The 19,436-nt window shown below is 36.7% G+C and overlaps 1 protein-coding gene across 4 annotated transcripts in view; it reads left to right on the top strand.

Annotated features, from left to right (window-relative positions):
* Positions 1-19,436, top strand: part of LOC311294943 (NACHT, LRR and PYD domains-containing protein 3-like) — a 56,807-nt gene that overhangs the window by 30,964 nt on the left and 6,407 nt on the right. For 2 of the 4 annotated variants that reach the window (XM_084416060.1, XM_084416059.1), the window contains exons 6-11: positions 624-797; positions 2,521-2,688; positions 3,439-3,600; positions 6,150-6,323; positions 8,024-8,191; positions 8,959-9,120. In XM_084416060.1, the coding sequence (XP_084272186.1) occupies positions 624-797; positions 2,521-2,688; positions 3,439-3,600; positions 6,150-6,323; positions 8,024-8,191; positions 8,959-9,120 (1,008 nt within the window). Of the gene's footprint in view, positions 1-623; positions 798-2,520; positions 2,689-3,438; positions 3,601-6,149; positions 6,324-8,023; positions 8,192-8,958; positions 9,121-9,795; positions 10,327-19,436 lie in introns of those variants that run through there. The other 2 variants (XM_084416062.1, XM_084416061.1) reach the window with 2 other exon arrangements.

Below are 19,436 nucleotides of genomic sequence, written 5' to 3'. Positions count from 1 at the left end.
TAAGCACTGGCTTTTCTAATATACACTTCCGTTGTGTCTATTGCAGCTACTTTTTTACTAAGATTGATATATATTTTACACCTTCTACTTCTAACTGCTTATTTAATGTGTTCTTTTACATTAAAACATTTGGAGTTAATGTAGACATGTGAATCTACTGTTGCTGAATCCCAACTGATGTATCTGCAAGGGTTCACTGCTTATGTACTGTGTGAAAGAGAACCAAGAAAAAAAAAGTGGTGGTGACTGAAATTGTTCAACGATGGTTGATTTCTTAAATTGATCTTTTATTTATTTTTATTAATTTGATTGGTTGTTGTTGTTTTTTATTGGTATTGATCAAGTTAACTTTTGACTGTGTTATTTGAGGGGTGTTGTTTAAACCCTTTTATGTTGAAAGACAGAAAAAGTCAGACTCTGTGAAATAGTTTTGTTTTGTTGTATGTAACAGGTGGGTTAGTCATGCTGTCCTGGGTTTATTTTGACAGGCCTACTCTTGGCTGGCATCCGAACAATTTTTTTAATTTATTATTATTGATTTAAATAGTTTTTTAGGGAGACCGATTTCCCTTGAAGTGTACCAGGGCCTTTACATTCATGTCCTTTGTTTCTCCCCTGTTTAGGTTGGCACACTGTAAGCTCACTGGTCAGTGCTGTGAAATTGTGTCTTCAGTTCTACAATCATCAAACTCACCCCTGAGAGAGCTGGACCTGAGTAACAATGGCCTGCAGGATTCAGGAGTGAAGCTGCTCTGTGCTGGACTGAAGAGTCTAAACTGTCAACTCAACATACTGAGGTACTTGAGGGTCTGTGAAAAATAACCACACAAGGACATATCGTGGCAAACTTATTCTGAAAAGCTTTATCTTTTCACATCAATCTACACTCCAAATGCCATTATGCATATGTAATTAAATGCCTTTCTGTGTGGAGTTTGCATTTTCTCTCTGTGTTGGTGTGGGTTTCCTCCTTGCACTCCGGTTTTCCCCACAATCCAATAAGTGAATTGGAGACAGTAAATTGTCCATAGGTGTGAATATATGTGTCTGTGTGTGAGCCCTGTGGTGGACTGGCCATCTGTCCAGGGTGTCCCTTGTCCGTGGCCTGAGACGGTCCCCATCCAACCTCACAGAGCATGAGAGGACCTGCAAAGAAGAATGGGAGAAAATCCACAAATCCAGATGTGCAAATCTTGTGGCATCATACCCAAAAAGACTTTAATCTGTAATCTGCACCAGATTAGGTGCTTTAAATAAGTACTGAGTTAAGGCTTTGTGTACTTAAGCAAAGTAAATATTTCAGTATCACAAATCTGTGTATTTTTTTTTTTTTTTTTTGCTTTGTCATTATATACTGTAGATTGATGTCGAAAAAAAACAACATAAAACACTACAGGCAGCATAAGGTTGCAACATGAAAAAATTAAAAGAATAAATAAATAAGGGGCATGAATATTTTTCCAAATTGGCAGCATTGGCTATACAATCTATTTAGGCTTACGATGCTTTAAGTTAAATTGTTTTACTTTAGCTCATTTTAATTAATTAAACTGAACAAGAGGCAAAACAGATTTTTTTGAGTGTATGTTTGTTGTATAATGTCAATTGTGATTTTCACTTTGATGCAACATAATGAGTATAATAACCCCAAATCACAATTTCTCATCGAAGGAAAATCTGCCGATTACAAGGAGCAGGCAAACACAAACCTTTTCTCCTCCTTTGTTATTCAGAGCAGATTTCCTGTAGCGGAAACATATCATGACTATACTGCCCTCTATAGGTCTGGTGCAGTCATAGTGCGCATGTGTCGGATGTGTCCATCCTGAGCTTTATTGGAAATTGTATATTGGGTCAATGTAACTCAGTTAAGTTAAAACAGCATTCCCTTGTTTTATGTTAAATAAACCTGATTGAATTAGGTTACAACAAAAATATTAGAATTTATAGGTTGAATCAGTTAGAAATACCTCCTTAAAGCAACAACTGCACGTTCACTTTTTTATAGTGCATGTTTATGTAAAAAAAGAGCATATTTTCTAATGTAGAAATAAATAACTTGCTCATCATAAATTATATCCCCAAACGTATCAAGTCCCTCAAAATGAAATGGAAACCACAGTTTTGTTCTTTTTCGGAGGTAAATTCTTCCAGGTTTATTTCTCACCGCATCCCAAATTTTAGAGTTAATGTAGACATGTGAATCTAATGTTGCTGAAACCCTGTTACTACCAACTGACATATTTGCACGGGTTCACTGCTTATGTATTTCTATGTATGTGTGAAAGAGAACCAAAAAAAAAAAAAAAAAGTAGTGATCTCTGAAATTGTTATTGATTGAAATAAATATTTTTGGGGGGAGACTGAATTCCCTTGAAGTAAATCGGGGCCTTTACATTCATGTTCTTTGCTGACCCTTTCTCAAAAACAATGCACAATGCATACAGTGCCCTAAAACACCAGTCTGTATTAATGATATTGTTTTTGTAATGATTTGTTTCTCATTTCTCCCCTGTTTAGGTTGGCATGCTGTAAGCTCACCAATCAGTGCTGTGAAATTGTGTCTTCAGTGCTACAGTCATCAAACTCCTCCCTGAGAGAGCTGGACCTGAGTAACAATGACCTGCAGGATTTAGGAGTGAAGCTGCTCTGTACTGGACTGTCAAACTGTCAACTCAACATACTGAGGTACTTGAGGGTCTGTGAAAAATAACCACTCAATTATTCTTATTCCAGGATTATTTCTCACCTCATCCCAAAATGAAAGTAAATGAATATGATCATTCTGATGAAACATGATGTGTTTGAGTTGATGTGGGTGTTGACTCTGTTTGCATGAATTGCCTCAGATCATTACCATATGAATAGTGTGCGCTGTCTGTTGGCATGTTCACATTTGCAGGAAGCTGGCATGAGAGACCGTTACATCTCTCTCTCTTATACAGATTATATAAACAGAGAATATTTGTTTTTGTTTTGAATAGGATAATTTAAAAGTAGACACTTACATGCAAAAAGTAGACACTTATTTGCAGAATTTTGTTTTCCTTTGTTGATGCACTGCAGAAAAAAGTTCACAGAGACGGCTGAAAACATTCTGTTTGTTTTGCTTTGACTGCAAGTGGACACAAATGAAAGTAAACTTTTTACAGTTTCGAATGGTGTATTGCTCTAAAAGCATATTACCATAAATTAGTATTTTATTATGTGAAAAAGTCCATCAAAAGGCGCCGGTATGTCTGTCGACCCGAGAGGGTTAATTCTTTTAGATTTTATGGGTAAAAATTGAGTTTTTTATTTTGAAATTATAACTTACAATTAGATCGTTTAGATAATTTGTAGCTGATAATTTGCACATTTTACAACACTGTGATATCATTCAAATCAATCAGAGGCCACCAGTAGATACACTAACATGGACACTTACTGTTGTTGTAGATTATCTCAGTGTTTGGTGACAGAGGAAGGTTGTGCTGCTCTGGCTTCAGCTCTGAGTTCAAACCCTTCACACCTGAGAGAGCTGGATCTGAGCTACAATCACCCAGGAGAATCAGGACTGAAGCTGCTCTCTGATACTCTCAACCATCTGGACAAACTCAAGTATGTTAAGTAATATAACAATAATCCTGTCTGGTGTGATTGGTCTTGTTTTTTTAAAGGGTTAGTTTAATTACCATTGAAACAGTTTCATACCATTTTCCATTAAAACAGTAATATACCGTAGAAAACAAAAATAGCCTACAGGAATATACTGTGAATTAACAGCTCTCAAAATCGACACTCAGAGGCTGTTTTCCCAATCACACCCTATACCCTCAATCACTATTCCCTACATTAGTTCACTAATATAGTCCCCTTGACAGAGTGAATAAAAAGAAGTGAGTGAATTCAGACACTGATGAACACCTGATAAGCAGAATCACTGAGGGACTGAGAAACAAGAACAGAAAAAAGAGAAACACAAGAACTACAACTGACTTCCAGCCACAGAATGTGATACAAGTTTACAAACCAGTTTACGATTATTTCTTTCATACATGTACAAAAGTTCTTGTTGAGAATTAACAGATATTTAGTTGTTGATGTTTTATTGAATATAATAAAGTTTTTAGTCACCATGATGTAGATCAGTATTTGCTGGACCTTTGATTCAGTGTTCTCTTCCTGTGTATAAGCTTTGCATTTATGGGTATTTTGTTACGCAGAGCGTTTGAGCTTCAACAAGAACCAGTGAGGTTCAAGAATATATGAAATAAGCAATAGATCTAATGTTATAGAATTAAAATATTGTTTTAATGAAGTTGTGCATCTTGTACATAAAGACACTGTAGACATCTAAGTTTAGAACAAAGATGGAGAATAAATTGAAAGTGAGTGGAGAAACAAGGGGCTTGTTTATTTTTTTTGTGATAACTGGCAACCCTTCAGTGGAGCTTTAATGAAGAGAGAAGAAGAATATACATGTGTGTATATATACATTTAATAATGCACACGTACACAAATCCGCACGAGATCCGATTTTTTCGCGTCCGATCTGAGCCACTTCAAATCCGATATCTGGACACCCGAGCTCCGTCTAAACATGCATATCTGAACTTAACTTCTCTGTAATTAATCCGACCAACAAGCTTCACTGTGACCCAGCGGGCACCTTGATATCAGTTTGACATCAAAAGTTAGTCAAGACGATCAAGATACTGCATCATTTTAAGGTCACACATCCACACATATCAATGTTTTTTTTTCCTCATTCTAAAAAATTTTTCCGTAAACATGCCGTCGTCTCAAGAAATATCTGCGTACACACAAGGGGGTAATCCAGCACCCGGAAAGCGTACCTTCACCTCATTAGTTAGCAAGCCATCACCTGCTGTTAGCTTTCCATTGACTCCCATTCATTTTGCCGTCACTTTGACAGCGAATAACTTTACATCTGATTATTTATTGAAACGCGACAATGTATAAAAGCTCCATTACCTTGTATCTTACGTTATGGCCCCGTAGAAGCAGTTTTTGTAAAAATAGGCTAACGATTGCGTCATAACCACGCGACTCTATGTCGTATAGATTACCAATCAGTTAATACTAATAATTCAGTTAAATAAATTACCGTATAGACAGGAGGAGAAGCTCGCGGGCAATCGGGGGGACGTGGAGGCATAAAGTTGCTCCTGCTCCTAGCTCATGGACAGCTCCTACTCACGCTCTCCGTCTCTGCAAGTTACAGAAGGGAATGATTCAGATTTCCCTTGGCACAGCTACTAGAAGACTTACAACTGTCAGACGGGTTGCTCTGGCGCAACGCACTTTCACGTACCAGCTTCATTCAGCCATTCAAATATAAAAAGCAAATATCAGATATTTGATCATCTTAGAGTCCACTATGATCGCAGGAGACTCTTCAGAAACTTTGCGATCTGTTAAACTTCAGTGACTCAGAGCCATTCTCTCACACAAACATTTCAGCACACACGCTCACAGACACACACACACTAAGCACTGGCTTTTCTAATATACACTTCCGATGTGTCTATTGCAGCTACTTTTTTACTAAGATTGATATATATTTTATTTTTGTTTGGTTGTTTACACCTTCTACTTCTAACTGCTTATTTAATGTGTTATTTTACATTAAAACATTTGGAGTTAATGTAGACATGTGAATCTACTGTTGCTGAATCCCAACTGATGTATCTGCAAGGGTTCATTGCTTATGTATTTTTATGTATGTGTGAAAGAGAACCAAGAAAAAAAAAGTGGTGGTGACTGAAATTGTTCAACGATGGTTGATTTCTTAAATTGATCTTTTATTTATTTATTTTTATTTATTTGATTGGTTGTTGTTGTTTTTTATTGGTATTGATCAAGTTAACTTTTGACTGTGTTATTTGAGGGGTGTTGTTTAAACGCTTTTATGTTGAAAGACAGAAAAAGTCAGACTCTGTGAAATAGTTTTGTTTTGTTGTATGTAACAGGTGGGTTAGTCATGCTGTCCTGGGTTTATTTTGACAGGCCTACTCTTGTCTGGCATCCGAACAATTTTTTTTTTTATTATTATTGATTTAAATAGTTTTTTAGGGAGATTTCCCTTGAAGTATACCAGGGCCTTTACATTCATGTCCTTTGTTTCTCATTTCTCCCCTGTTTAGGTTGGCACACTGTAAGCTCACTGGTCAGTGCTGTGAAATTGTGTCTTCAGTTCTACAATCATCAAACTCACCCCTGAGAGAGCTGGACCTGAGTAACAATGGCCTGCATGATTCAGGAGTGAAGCTGCTCTGTGCTGGACTGAAGAGTCTAAACTGTCAACTCAACATACTGAGGTACTTGAGGGTCTGTGAAAAATAACCACACAAGGACATATCGTGGCAAACTTATTCTGAAAAGCTTTATCTTTTCACATCAATCTACACTCCAAATGCCATTATGCATATGTAATTAAATGCCTTTCTGTGTGGAGTTTGCATTTTCTCTCTGTGTTGGTGTGGGTTTCCTCCTTGCACTCCGGTTTTCCCCACAATCCAATAAGTGAATTGGAGACAGTAAATTGTCCATAGGTGTGAATATATGTGTCTGTGTGTGAGCCCTGTGGTGGACTGGCCATCTGTCCAGGGTGTCCCTTGTCTGTGGCCTTAGACGGTCCCTATCCAACCTCACAGAGCATGAGAGGACCTGCAAAGAAGAATGGGAGAAAATCCACAAATCCAGATGTGCAAAACTTGTGGCATCATACCCAAAAAGACTTTAATCTGTAATCTGCACCAGATTAGGTGCTTTAAATAAGTACTGAGTTAAGGCTTTGTGTACTTAAGCAAAGTAAATATTTCAGTATCACAAATTTTTTTTTTTTGCTTTGTCATTATATACTGTAGATTGATGTCGAAAAAAAATAACATAAAACACTACAGGCAGCATAAGGTTGCAACATGAAAAAATTAAAAGAATAAATAAATAAGGGGCATGAATATTTTTCCAAATTGGCAGCAATGGCTATACAATCTATTTAGGCTTACGATGCTTTAAGTTAAATTGTGTTACTTTAGCCCATTTTAATTAATTAAACTGAACAAGAGGCAAAACAGATTTTTTTGAGTGTATGTTTGTTGTATAATGTCAATTGTGATTTTTTACTTTGATGCAACATAATGAGTATAATAACCCCAAATCACAATTTCTCATCGAAGGAAAATCTGCCGATTACAAGGAGCAGGCAAACACAAACCTTTTCTCCTCCTTTGTTATTGAGAGCAGATTTCCTGTAGCGGAAACAACTCATGACTATACTGCCCTCTATAGGTCTGGTGCAGTCATAGTGCGCATGTGTCGGATGTGTCCATCCTGAGCTTTATTGGAAATTGTATATTGGGTCAATGTAACTCAGTTAAGTTAAAACAGCATTCCCTTGTTTTATGTTAAATAAACCTGATTGAATTGGGTTACAACAAAAATATTAGAATTTATAGGTTGAATCAGTTAGAAATACCTCCTTAAAGCAACAACTGCACGTTCACTTTTTTATAGTGCATGTTTATGTAAAAAAAGAGCATATTTTCTAATGTAGAAATAAATAACTTGCTCATCATAAATTATATCCTCAAACGTATCAAGTCCCTCAAAATGAAACGGAAACCACAGTTTTGTTCTTTTTCTGAGGTAAATTCTTCCAGGATTATTTCTCACCGAATCCCAAATTAGAGTTAATGTAGACATGTGAATCTAATGTTGCTGAAACCCTGTTACTACCAAATGACATATTTGCACGGGTTCACTGCTTATGTATTTCTATGTATGTGTGAAAGAGAACCAAAAAAAAAAAAAAAAGTAGTGATCTCTGAAATTATTGATTGAAATAAATATTTTTTGGGGGAGACTGAATTCCCTTGAAGTAAATCGGGGCCTATTCATGTTCTTTGCTGACCCTTTCTCAAAGACATGAGACAATGCATACAGTGCCCTAAAACACCAGTCTGTATTAATAATATTGTTTTTGTAATGATTTGTTTCTTATTTCTCCCCTGTTTAGGTTGGCACACTGTAAACTCACCAATCAGTGCTGTGAAATTGTGTCTTCAGTTCTACAGTCATCGAACTCCTCCCTGAGAGAGCTGGACCTGAGTAAAAATGACCTGCAGGATTTAGGAGTGAAGCTGCTCTGTACTGGACTGTCAAACTGTCAACTCAACATACTGAGGTACTTGAGGGTCTGTGAAAAATAACCACTCAAGGACATATCGTGGCAAACTTATTGTGAAATTATTCTTATTCCAGGATTATTTCTCACCTCATCCCAAAATGAAAGTAAATGAATATGATCATTCTGATGAAACATGATGTGTTTGAGTTGATGTGGGTGTTGACTCTGTTTGCATGAATTGCCTCAGATCATTACCATATGAATAGTGTGCGCTGTCTGTTGGCATGTTCACATTTGCAGGAAGCTGGCATGAGAGACCGTTACATCTCTCTCTCTTATACAGATTATATAAACAGAGAATATTTGTTTTTGTTTTGAATAGGATAATTTAAAAGTAGACACTTACATGCAAAAAGTAGACACTTATTTGCAGAATTTAGTTTTCCTTTGTTGATGCACTGCAGAAAAAAGTTCACAGAGACGGCTGAAACCATCCTGTTTGTTTTGCTTTGATTGCAAGTGGACACAAATGAAAGTAAACTTTTTACAGTTTCGAATGGTGTATTGCTCTAAAAGCATATTACCATAAATTAGTATTTTATTATGTGAAAAAGTCCATCAAAAGGCGATGGTATGTCTGTCGACCCCAGAGGGTTAATTATTTTAGATTTTATGGGTAAAAATAGAGTTTTTTTATTTTGAAATTATAACTATAATTTGTAGCTGATAATTTGCACATTTTACAACACTGTGATATCATTCAAATCAATTAGAGGCCACCAGTAGATGAAGCACACTAACATGGACCCTTACTGTTGTTGTAGATTATCTCAGTGTATGGTGACAGAGGAAGGTTGTGCTGATCTGGCTTCAGCTCTGAGTTCAAACCCTTCACACCTGAGAGAGCTGGATCTGAGCTACAATCACCCAGGAGAATCAGGACGGAAGCTGCTCTCTGATACTCTCAACCATCTGGACAAACTCAAGTATGTTAAGTAATATAACAATAGTCCTGTCTGGTGTGATTGGTCTTGTTTTTTTAAAGGGTTAGTTTACCAAAAAATTCAATTCTGTCATTATTTTCTCACCCTCATATCGTTCCAAACCTGTAAGACTTTCATTCATCTTCAGAACAGAAATGAAGAAATTTTTAATAAAATCTGAGATATTTCTGTCCCTCCATTGACAGTGCTACCACTTCAACACTTCAAAAAGTTCATAAAGAGATTGTGAAACTGATCTATTTGAATTTAGTTTAATCCAAATTTTCTGAAGAGGCATCACTTTATATGATTAACAGATTTAATTTACTCTTTTACTCACATATAAAATTCATCAACGCACATATCAGTTATGTCAAACGGAAGTTTAGACATGCTTGCTTGATGTGTGAGAATTTGTGAGAGTTATTCTTGTGTTACGGAGCACGTTTGAGCTTCCGTAAGAACAAATGAGGTTCATTCTTGTGGCCAAAATCTGACAGTTTCATACCATTTTCCATTAAAACAGTAATATACCGTAGAAAACAAAAATAGCCTACAGGAATATAATGTGAATTAACAGTGCTCAAAATCTACACTCAGAGGCTGTTTTCCCAATCACACCCTATACCCTCATTCACTATTCCCTACATTAGTTCACTAATATAGTCCCCTTGACAGAGTGAATAAAAAGAAGAGAGTGAATTCAGACACTGATGAACACCTGATGAGCAGAATCACTGAGGGACTGAGAAACAAGAACAGAAAAAAGAGAAACACAAGAACTACAACTGACTTCCAGCCACAGAATGTGATACAAGTTTACAAACCAGTTTACGATTATTTCTTTCATACATGTACAAAAGTTCTTGTTGAGAATTAACAGATATTTAGTTGTTGATGTTTTATTGAATATAATAAAGTTTTTAGTCACCATGATGTAGATCAGTATTTGCTGGACCTTTGATTCAGTGTTCTCTTCCTGTGTATAAGCTTTGCATTTATGGGTATTTTGTTACGCAGAGCGTTTGAGCTTCAACAAGAACCAGTGAGGTTCAAGAATATATGAAATAAGCAATAGATCTAATGTTATAGAATTAAAATATTGTTTTAATGAAGTTGTGCATCTTGTACATAAAGACACTGTAGACATCTAAGTTTAGAACAAAGATGGAGAATAAATTGAAAGTGAGTGGAGAAACAAGGGGCTTGTTTATTTTTTTTGTGATAACTGGCAACCCTTCAGTGGAGCTTTAATGAAGAGAGAAGAAGAATATACATGTGTGTATATATACATTTAATAATGCACACGTACACAAATCCGCACGAGATCCGATTTTTTCGCGTCCGATCTGAGCCACTTCAAATCCGATATCTGGACACCCGAGCTCCGTCTAAACATGCATATCTGAACTTAACTTCTCTGTAATTAATCCGACCAACAAGCTTCACTGTGACCCAGCGGGCACCTTGATATCAGTTTGACATCAAAAGTTAGTCAAGACGATCAAGATACTGCATCATTTTAAGGTCACACATCCACACATATCAATGTTTTTTTTTCCTCATTCTAAAAATTTTTTCCGTAAACATGCCGTCGTCTCAAGAAATATCTGCGTACACACAAGGGGGTAATCCAGCACCCGGAAAGCGTACCTTCACCTCATTAGTTAGCAAGCCATCACCTGCTGTTAGCTTTCCATTGACTCCCATTCATTTTGCCGTCACTTTGACAGCGAATAACTTTACATCTGATTATTTCTAAAGAAACGCGACAATGTATAAAAGGCTCCATTACCTTGTATCTTACGTTATGGCCCCGTAGAAGCAGTTTTTGTAAAAATAGGCTAACGATTGCGTCATAACCACGCGACTCTATGTCGTATAGATTACCAATCAGTTAATACTAATAATTCAGTTAAATAAATTACCGTATAGACAGGAGGAGAAGCTCGCGGGCAATCGGGGGGACGTGGAGGCATAAAGTTGCTCCTGCTCCTAGCTCATGGACAGCTCCTACTCACGCTCTCCGTCTCTGCAAGTTACAGAAGGGAATGATTCAGATTTCCCTTGGCACAGCTACTAGAAGACTTACAACTGTCAGACGGGTTGCTCACGTCACATCTACGTCATCAAGCTCAGTTTGAGTCTGCGCAGGAAGAGAGTGCTTCTAATTGACTTCACTTTTCTGAAGTCTATGTTCTTATACTGTCTATGGTTTCATGTGTACGCGGATATTTCTTGAGACGACGCCATGTTTACGCAATTTTCTTTTTAGAACGAGGAAAAAAAACATTGATATGTGTGGATGTGGCCTCTCTCTCTCACTCACTCTCTCTCTCTCTCTCTCTCTCTCTATGACAGCTACGAATTAATGTAAATACAGATATTGAATACCAGTCCTGTCTAAAGTTAATGTAAACACAGATATTGAATACCAGTCCTGTCTAAAGTTAATGTAAACACAGATATCGAATACCAGTCCTGTCTAAAGTTAATGTAAACACAGATATTGAATACCAGTCCTGTCTAAAGTTAATGTAAACACAGATATCGAATACCAGTCCTGTCTAAAGTTAGTGTGAACAGGTGAGGCAAACAATCGGATATAGTCAAAAGATCGGATCTGTGCTCTGGAAGTTTTTTCCTAACAAAATTCATATGAAAATTCAAATGCTTAAAAATAATAAATCAAAGTCTCAAAACAGCTGCTCAAATGATAAATCAAATGCAATTTTATTTCCTCATTCAGGAAAGCATGAACTATCAAAAATCTAATCAAAATTCAATTTGATTTTTTATTTTCATTATCAACCTAGTAGGCTATAAACCTGTCATAAATATATAATTCAGTGCTCAAATCATAAATCTAATGCTCAAACCAACATCAAAAATGATAAATCAAATGCTTTTTATTTTTTATAGAACATATCCCGAATAAAGTCCAGGGTCACAGATTTGGGATATTTTTAGAAACGTGGGAAAAAACTACTCTCGTATGTGTAAGTAGCCACAAAACGTAAATAGAGAGTTTTAACGTGAACATGAAACAGACCAAACCTCAACTTTTTGGGATGTTTTATTTAGGTGTTAAAAAACGTATCCTGCACTTTGGAATAATACGCTTTAAAAACACAACCATGCAAAATACTGACGTTTATTATGGTTTATATTAGTTATTGACAATTTTACAATGTGATAACACTGTAGAAGTTCTGAATGGCCGGTAACTTAAACATTTAGTAGCCAAATTGTCTGGTGAGTGAAAACGTTAATTTCCAAACCCTGTTGACGAGACATTACGAAACTGTTCCCAGTGTTCAAACCACTGCACCACATGGCAGTCAGATAAGACACTGTGCAAATATGAAAGATTTGTTGTAGCTTTTACCATTACACATTTTTGAGTTGTAATCTTCTGGGCAAGACTAAATACAATGACTGACAATACAATTACAAAACAGGCTTTAAAAGTTGTATTTAGAAATGAACAAATGGAAAAACACATAGTTTTGTTACAGCATAAAATAAAGAAAGAAATAACTAGGCAAATAGTTTTAAAGCAGGACCATTAAGAGGGGAAATCTGCAGAGAGACGAGAGGAGATCGGCATTTTGGATTCCTGTGGAATGAAATCTGTGGAATGAACACACACACACACACACACACACACACACACACACACACACACACACACACACACACACACACACACACACACACACACAGGTGTGTTTACTCTTCACTCATGTTCCTGTCCACATATTGCTGTCTTTTTTGTTGTTGTTGGTTTTATTTACTAAAAAATTGTTTCTTATTCTAAAGTTAATCATTTTATACATTTGGATTATTGAAATAATATGTAATTGCAATCAAGTATTTTCTTTTAGTGGCAACTTATGTGGCATTATTGCAAATTTATGTGGCATTATTGCAATAAGAAGACACTTCAAAAGACCTCAGACAAAAACAAAAAAATCTAAACTTTGACAAAAATACTGATTTAATGTATTTTAAAATTATTAAATATATATTCATAACAAAAGCTGTTAGAAGAGCAGTCAGTCACATCCAGAACAATGAGTGGATCTCTATGGCGCCTCTGCTGGAAGTATATGGCAGTTACACTTTCTGGCTAAAACTATATTATCTGCAAAAGAAATATCTGACCAGATGGCAGAATTATGCATCTAACAGCTAGATCAATATCCAGAAACAACTCGTATTTCATTTTGATCATTATTAATTAGTTTTTTTCTTTTTCTTAAAAATGTAATATTTCATATGCTTGCTAATGGTGTAGCTGAGGAGTTTTGCAGTAAATAGGTAGGCTAGAAAAATACTTAAAATCTCCCAAAACACAGTGTTGCGACTCCGAAGAATCACCACAAATAAAGGAGAGAACGAATACATTTCTTTGCTCAGAACTGCCGTTTTATTTCACATTGTTCTTTCCAACAAGCCGGAATTCGGCTATTTACAGCTCTCTGTATCGCCGCGAGACATCAAATTCCGCCGTCACGTCGAACCCGAGCAGAACCCCCCTGTCAACATGACCCAACAGCTTTTGTAGAGAGCGAAGAACCTACGCACCGGTGCTCCCAATCACGCCGCAATCAGCCAGACACCTGCAGACAATACAAACACAACACAAATACACACACAAAATAAGAACGGACTGACAGGGACGTCACAACAGCATTAATTTATAGATGAGAAGTAAACAAAACAATTATATATTTGTATTTTTTTTTTTCAATTACTCTACATTTTGTTGAGTGATGTAGACCCCAAAGACCAGCAGTGTAAACAGGAAACGAGGGTCTTATGAGGGTTTAACGTTTTTATTCATGCCTTAAAATAGCTAGAATAAGTTCTTAAGCAAGAGCAGAACGACAACTGTTTCTCCACAGCAATGTGCATTCTGGTCCAACCCAGTCTAACAAGCAAACACTGGCAATATGCGAGAGATCTCTTGAGACTCTTTGTGTTACAGTGTGGAGAAGGGTTTCAATGTCCAGCAGATCTTGGGGGGATGGTGTGTGTGTGTGTGCACATTTAACATTGTGCTTGTTGTATAGTGTTGCATCATCATTTCTGTGATTTTCATGACAAGTTATCGGTTTTATGGTCTAGTGAGGCATTATGGATCGAACATCCGGAGTGTGACTTTAACAACATATAGCCAGATATTGCATTCATTTATTCATTCATTCATTCATTCATTCATTCAAACCTTGTTTGGGGTTGTCTTGACAAGCCTTTTTACATTTCCTTGATTGGAATAATAGCAGGGTAAACTTAGTGGCATGGGAGGCCAGAGCAAATTAATTTACCATTTTATCTAATAGTGAAAGAACAAATCCACTATTGAATTTCCATGATTTTTTCAATATAAAATAAAAATAGAGAGATGGATGAAGGCAGCCAGAATAGAGAAACAGCGCTATTAGAAACACCAGTTACTGTTACTTTATTTATTTAGTCATTTTATGTCAGGGCTGAATAACACAAGGTATATTAAAAGTATACATTACATTCATCAAAAAATAAGAAAATATATAAACTGTATAAAGTTGTATAGTTTTTAAATTGTCACTGAAAGAGGAGTCAGAGTGTGTGTGAGCTGTGGCCAGAGCCAGAGCGGACGTCTCCTGATCGCCACAGTAAAGCTGAAGTAGCCTATAGTCTACTCACTTATCAGTTTATTTTACATATAAAACTATAAATATCAAATATAAAACTATAAATATGACATTTCAAAATATGACCAGAGTAAATAATAAATTATATTACTATGACAGTATGAAAAGTTCGTTTTCCTCCGCAATTACAACTAAAACAAATAAAATAAGTTTATAGGTAAGAGTGACGGTTGAGACGTTTGTTGCACCGCTCTTAAAGAAATCCCTTTCCTCAGGGACTTTTCCTCCTCAGGGAAACCCTTACTAGAGCAAAGAGTATAGAGACTAGAGGCTTCATGAACTGGCTCAAACTCACATGGCGGCATCGTGCATGTAACGTCAGCTCAAACTAACGCGATTGTTGTAAAGGTGTTTAAACAACAAAACACATCCACTTGCACATCTTTGACAATCGGAATATCAGATATGTCATGCTATAGCTAACGCATTTGTGAATATTTTGAATAAAAAAAGAGGAAAGGAAAAAAAAAGCAGATCATCAGTCATTCAGCGCTATTGTGGCTGCGGTGTGTCACGTGACTAGCAATGACGCGTCACCATGGAAACAATAAAGCGATACGTTCTAAATAACGGTCACCTTTGAAAAAATAGTGAATAAGATTATACTTTTTTTGTCAATTTTGTTTGTTCTTTTTGTATGCAGTGACAAAATGAAGCAAAGCACAACTAGTCAGGGGCGGCTGGCCAATAGAGGGCGCTAGGGCGCCGCCAGAGCCCCAATGAGCCAGACCAGTTTATGAGCCACACTCACTCATTAAATAAATAAGTAAATATATACATAAATCATACATACAAATGGTCAGTATTTGTGTGTTTGAGATATTAAATGCACCCAGTATATGTGAAAAATATGATAGAAATGAAAAGTGTCTGCTTTTTCAACACATCTCCATTCTCCTCCACCTGCGTGCTCGTCTCATCAGCTCTGGAGAAATGCCCCAGAGAGGCGGGTCTGTGGAGCAGCTCAGCCAATTACTGATTTAAGATATAAATGTTTGACATAAACTGTAGCCAATCAGCGAGCTCAAATCTAGTCAGCTATAGAGGGGCGGACCAAGTTGCGCGATCCCGCCCGCGCCCGCGCTCATGCGCGCCTTTCTCCATCAGACAGCGTCTATCGGCCTGGCTAGCTGGATGCGGTCATGCTAATGCCTTGTTTTGCTTTCCGTGATTACTTTGTAAAATAACGGGCACAGATCCAGCATGGACAGTTACCGGAGTGAGGGAAGTGAGTTCAATGTCTAATGCAAATGGAAAGTTTGTGCAATTTGTTTGTTTTTGTGTAAGAATGCCTCAGCCTTGTAATATGGCATTAAATAATGACTGACTTTTTCACAGAGCACTGGTATCATGCAGTTTGTGTTAAATAGTGTTTGAGAAGAAGAAGACAAAGATTATCGCTTTTTGCTCACCACAGCTGCAGAGAAGCAATCGATTTTGCTGTAATAAAGCTAGTAGGCTTCTGCAGCACGAATACAATCATATAAGTCCGCCATTATTGTTGTTGCTGTTACTCGTGACACAGACGACACGTGATGTGATGACATCATCGTTTCACAAAATATACGGATTGGCTGTACACACGAAACCGCAAGGGTGTCGTTTTCAGATTTATCCACTTTGGGACCCGGTTTAAAAAAATAGCGGTTTCAGTCTCCCAAAACGCCGGATCCGTGTGGACGAAACGCCAATACGATAAAAAATGTATACGTATACAGCGAAACGCGTCTCCGTGTGGACGGGCCCTAACTCTCCTGGGAGTTTATATGGCTCCAGAGTCAGTGTTAAAATATGAGTGTTAAATTAACACTCAAGAGTGTTAAAGTTAATGAGCTCATTAAGTGATTCATTGAGTGATGATTGACCATTATTGAAGACACCTGATGTGTGAATCAGAATCACGGAAGGAGAAAATCAATTTATTTAAGACACCGTTATGGTGATAATTGTTTGTTTTAGTTGGGCTCTTGACCCTTAAAGCATTAACTTTAGATTTTGTTTGGTTATTGTATCTGAGTTATAACTCTCAGATGAACAAAAAAAAAAGGTGATCAGGTGGTGTTGGTTATGATTTGATAATCATAATTCGACCTGAATATCAACTCTCATTTAGAGAGTCAGGTTTACCTTGTTGATTACAGATGAATTATGAATTATGATAAATTATGATCTGAATTGTCTTAATAATTTCCTTTTCCTAATTGAATATTCTTTTTGTCACCATAGTTGAGATTCATACACTGATTCTTGATGTCTGTGTGTGCCTAAAAGAAAGATTTTGTTTTATCAGAACAACTTTTAAGAAATCCTTTAGACTAGTTATAAAAAAAGATCTTATTCTGTAGAATCACAGTGATGCTGTAATCAACAATATACATTTAAGTCAGAGATTAGACTCTAAATGAGATCAGTGAAATTATGATTATGTCAAAACATAACCAACAAAACCTGATAAACTTTCTCTTTGTTCATCTGGCAGTTATAACTCAGATACAACAGCCAAAAATCATTACAGTTTAAGGGTCAAGAGCCCAACTAAAGCAAACACTGATCTCCATAACGGTGTCAATCTAAAAAAATTAGATTTTCTCCTTCAGTGATTCTGCTTGTTAACATCAGGGCCCGTATTCATAAAGATTCTAAGAATCCTCTCAGAAAACTCTTAATTTAGCTTAAAAACCTTTATGTAGGAGTCTTAGCTTAAGAGCGATTCGGGACCGATCTGAGAGCAACTCTGAGTAAGGAAAAGACAAAAACTTTTATCTTAGTGAGGAGGCGGGGTTGACCCCGTTGCTATGTATGACACAATCTTTTGAAGACTGTGATTGGTTGGTTGTCCAAGAAGGGAAAAAAAAGTGATTTTAAGTATAGGGTCTATTCTAAGCCTCCACTTTGAACTTACATGCGTAATTTTTCATATTTGATCGTTCTCTCTCACACACACACACACACATCATATATGTGTATATAAATCCTTTTTTTATTTACCATGCTGTTGATTTCCTATAAGGTATTATTTGATTGCTTAGAATGATAAAAATTGTTCCACTCTTTCCAGTTACACTGATTGCTGGCATGTCTATTTAAGCGGTGGTTTGAATGTTGGTTTTAATGTATCAAACATGGAATTTTCCAAGTTGCCAAATATCGTAATGTAGTGATTACTTTCATTTCAGGCGCTATGGCATTTCTGCGCTGTGTCGGAGATATTAGCGTGTCTCTAAAAAGATCAGTCACAAACATGATCCCTGCATGATCTAATCTATAGTGTCTTATTAACTCACTGTCATCCATTGTCTGCAACACATTTCTTCTCCCTCTTCATCTTTCTGCCATGTTCTCCTCTGCTAAAGAAACTCTTAAGCCTCTTAAAAGTCCTCGTCCGTGCTCCTAACAATTTTGACCTTAATACCTCTTTTAAGGGTTAAGATGCTTTCTGAATTACTTTTTTCTTTACTAGGAGTTTTTCTTTAATTTTAAGAGTAAACGCCCACATTTCTAAGAATATTCTTAGAATTTTGTCACTAGGAGCTACTCTTTGCATTAAGATTCTTTATGAATACGGGCCCAGGAGAGTTAATTTAACACTGGACTTTTTGCTGTGTACCCATGTCATTATACACATTTGTGTCCTCATAAACCACACACACACACACACACACACACACACACTAACACACTAACACACTAACAGTAGGCCCTGACAGGAGGAGGACAGAGTAAAGATACACGGGACCTACAATTTCCACACTTTTATTAGCCCCGAACATCCTGTGTGTGTTATTATCACACAGTGTGTGGTTATTGAAAATGTGTTCTGATATACATTCTTCACAGAAAATGAGCCAAGGCCAATGAGTCGGAGTTTGAAAAAATAATTAATCGTATAATTTTTCTCTTGATAAAAAATGAAAACGGGTCGTACAAACCCGAACACCATATAAGGGTTAAAACGACACTAACGAGACGCTTACATTAGTGATGTTACATATGACACTGAAGCTTCGATGCGCGTATCACACAAGCGAAACAATTTCTAGTGAAGCCCCGTATCGGGGTGTGTTTTGGTTTACTAGAGTCACGTGATCGATGACAAACGAAGCCTCACTTTCTGTCCAATCACGTGCGCGTTTCGCTTTGGGCGTCAGAAGGCTCGAACTCCAGATCGTATCTAACGAGTCATTGTTGCATCAGTCTGGTAGATGGGTTTGTGAGGAGAGTGCTGTACTTTGAAAGTTAATCAATATATTACATTTAAATAAGCAAAATTTATTTTTCGCTACTTAGGCTATTATTTTTTGTTGTTGTGTCTTTTTGTTTTTGTAAAATCTTTGCACTTTTTGGTGATTTTATGTAATTTGGTGTTGGTATTTGGGTTTAGGGTGGGATTAGGGGATAGGGTGTTGGTGTTTGGTTAATGGTTTGTATTTAGAGCAATGGCAACAGCCAAAAATACTAAAAATAATTAAAATCTTTATCAACTTTCTGTCATTCCTACAGTTGATAAGCACTATCAGTGACAAGTGTCATAAGCACATTTAATAACAGATGATCCTATCAGACAATGTCCTTATTTATTGTGTGTGTGTTTGTGTGTGTGTGTGTGTGTGGAGAGAG

Source organism: Rutilus rutilus (assembly GCF_951802725.1).
Source record: "Rutilus rutilus genome assembly, chromosome: 1".
Lineage (NCBI taxonomy): Eukaryota > Metazoa > Chordata > Actinopteri > Cypriniformes > Leuciscidae > Rutilus > Rutilus rutilus.
The sequence above is the reverse complement of the archived record's forward strand: the minus strand, read 5'-3'. Positions and strand labels throughout refer to the sequence as shown.